The 1,834-nt window shown below is 42.6% G+C and overlaps 1 protein-coding gene across 1 annotated transcript in view; it reads right to left on the reverse strand.

Annotated features, from left to right (window-relative positions):
* Nucleotides 1-901, reverse strand: part of SARC_12008 (hypothetical protein) — a gene marked incomplete at both ends in the record, with an annotated part of 2,801 nt that extends 1,900 nt beyond the window's left edge. Inside the window, 2 exons of the mRNA XM_014293893.1 lie at nucleotides 64-393; nucleotides 812-901. Coding sequence (XP_014149368.1) covers nucleotides 64-393; nucleotides 812-901 — 420 coding nt within the window. The remainder of the gene's footprint in view (nucleotides 1-63; nucleotides 394-811) is intronic.
* Nucleotides 902-1,834: the final 933 nt, after the last annotated feature.

The raw sequence follows: 1,834 nt of genomic DNA on the forward strand, positions 1-1,834 counted from the left end.
TAAATAATATATATATATATATCACATACACACGCACATCTACACACCAAAACATCCACATACGCGCCCACTCACCGTATCGCTTTCCTTGGGGATGTCGTTGATTTCCTTATAGCCCACTGAGGGCTTGAGCATGTTGGTGTAGCCCTGGTGTGACATCAGGTACACACCGCCAAAGTCATACCACTTCTGGATGTTGGCGTGTCTGTCTGCGGGTTGGTCCATGTACAGATAGTCTCTGAGTACTGAGTCCGGCGGGAGCCATTTCTCAAACTCCTCGAACCAGTTTTGGAACACGTTTTTGGGGACCAGAATCAGGATGCGTTTGATGGGCATGGGCAGGACTTTGCGTTGCATGTACGTCGTCACAGCGGTGTGTAGTAGCGTCACCACCTGAGTACGATGGGGGCAAGTTTTATTATACACCGAGTTCAAGGTTTACGGTTCTAGGGTTCTGGGGTTTAGGGTTTATCCAGAACCAACTTGAACGTTACAATACAGGCGCAGATACATAGTAATGAACAGTCATGACCCATACCAAGCTTCCTCAGCAACTACGTCTAGTTAAATGCGTGTTGTGTAGTACACGACCTATGCTGCCCGTTCCAGATGTCACGTGGAATTGGGCGGTGCCCGATTAAAATCCCAACTACAATTACAATGCCAATGCCAATTATAATCTCAATGCCAATATACAAGGTTAATGCCAATTCCAACTACAATTCCAATTCCAATCCCAATGCCGATGCCAATGCCGATGCCAATTACAATTCCGATTCCAATTCCAAAGAAAATGTAACAGTAAAAATACCTGGATAGTCTTGCCCAGCCCCATCATATGAGCCAAAATAGCCCCATCGCCCTCGAAATTGGGATCGTCAAAACAGGCCGCAGGGCCCATGAGTTGTTTCCACATAAACTGCAAACCCTCTCTCTGATGCTACACACAGGGGTGGCGAAGAAGGCAGGCAATACGCCTATTTAAACACCTTTGTTGTTGATATATGGAAGACAATTGGCGAGAAGAAGGAAGGCAATACGCCTATTTAAACACTTTTGTTGTTGATATATGGAAGACAATTGGCGAGAAGAAGGAAGGCAATACGCCTATGTAAACACTTGTTTTGTTGATAAAAAATTGGCGATGAGGTAGAGATAATTGGAGTCAACAAGCAAAGTTGAACATATTTGGCAATGTTTACGGTAAGCATTTTGGAATGGGATTGCCTAATAGTTGCTATAGCACGAATGGCCAACCCTCTTTTGATACAACATTTAGAGCTTGAGAGAGTAGAGCTCAATTCACACACTTTTACAGCGATTGTGGTGGTGTATATAACATGAATGTTACAACCGTTTTGGCGGCGTTTAATATGTGCTATATTCATATACAGATGCATAAGGCATGCACACACTCGCACCCGCAGACACAGCCACTACACATATCCTTGAGATCGTCGAAGAAAAGGTGGATAGGGTTAAGACTAGGGCTAGGGTTTCAGGGTTTTAGGGTTATCCTTAAAAGGTGGGACACACATGTGACTATAAATAGAACATACATTGTAAGTAGTATCTCATACAAACACTCGTTACATATATATACAGTCTTCAGTACAGACGAGTGTCCAATGCTGTGACTGTATACACACAGACGAACATAAATTAAATCATTCTATGACAGTACAATCACTCCATACGTCTCTGAAACCAATCCCACAACAAAGGTGTACAAGGCAAGGTAAAGTATGGAACATCATCACATAAACCTCAAGGACTTTACATGTTTATAAACATAAACAGACACATAATATATATATACAGACGCATAATATAT

Source organism: Sphaeroforma arctica (assembly GCF_001186125.1).
Source record: "Sphaeroforma arctica JP610 unplaced genomic scaffold supercont1.2011, whole genome shotgun sequence".
Classification (NCBI taxonomy): Eukaryota; class Ichthyosporea; order Ichthyophonida; genus Sphaeroforma; species Sphaeroforma arctica.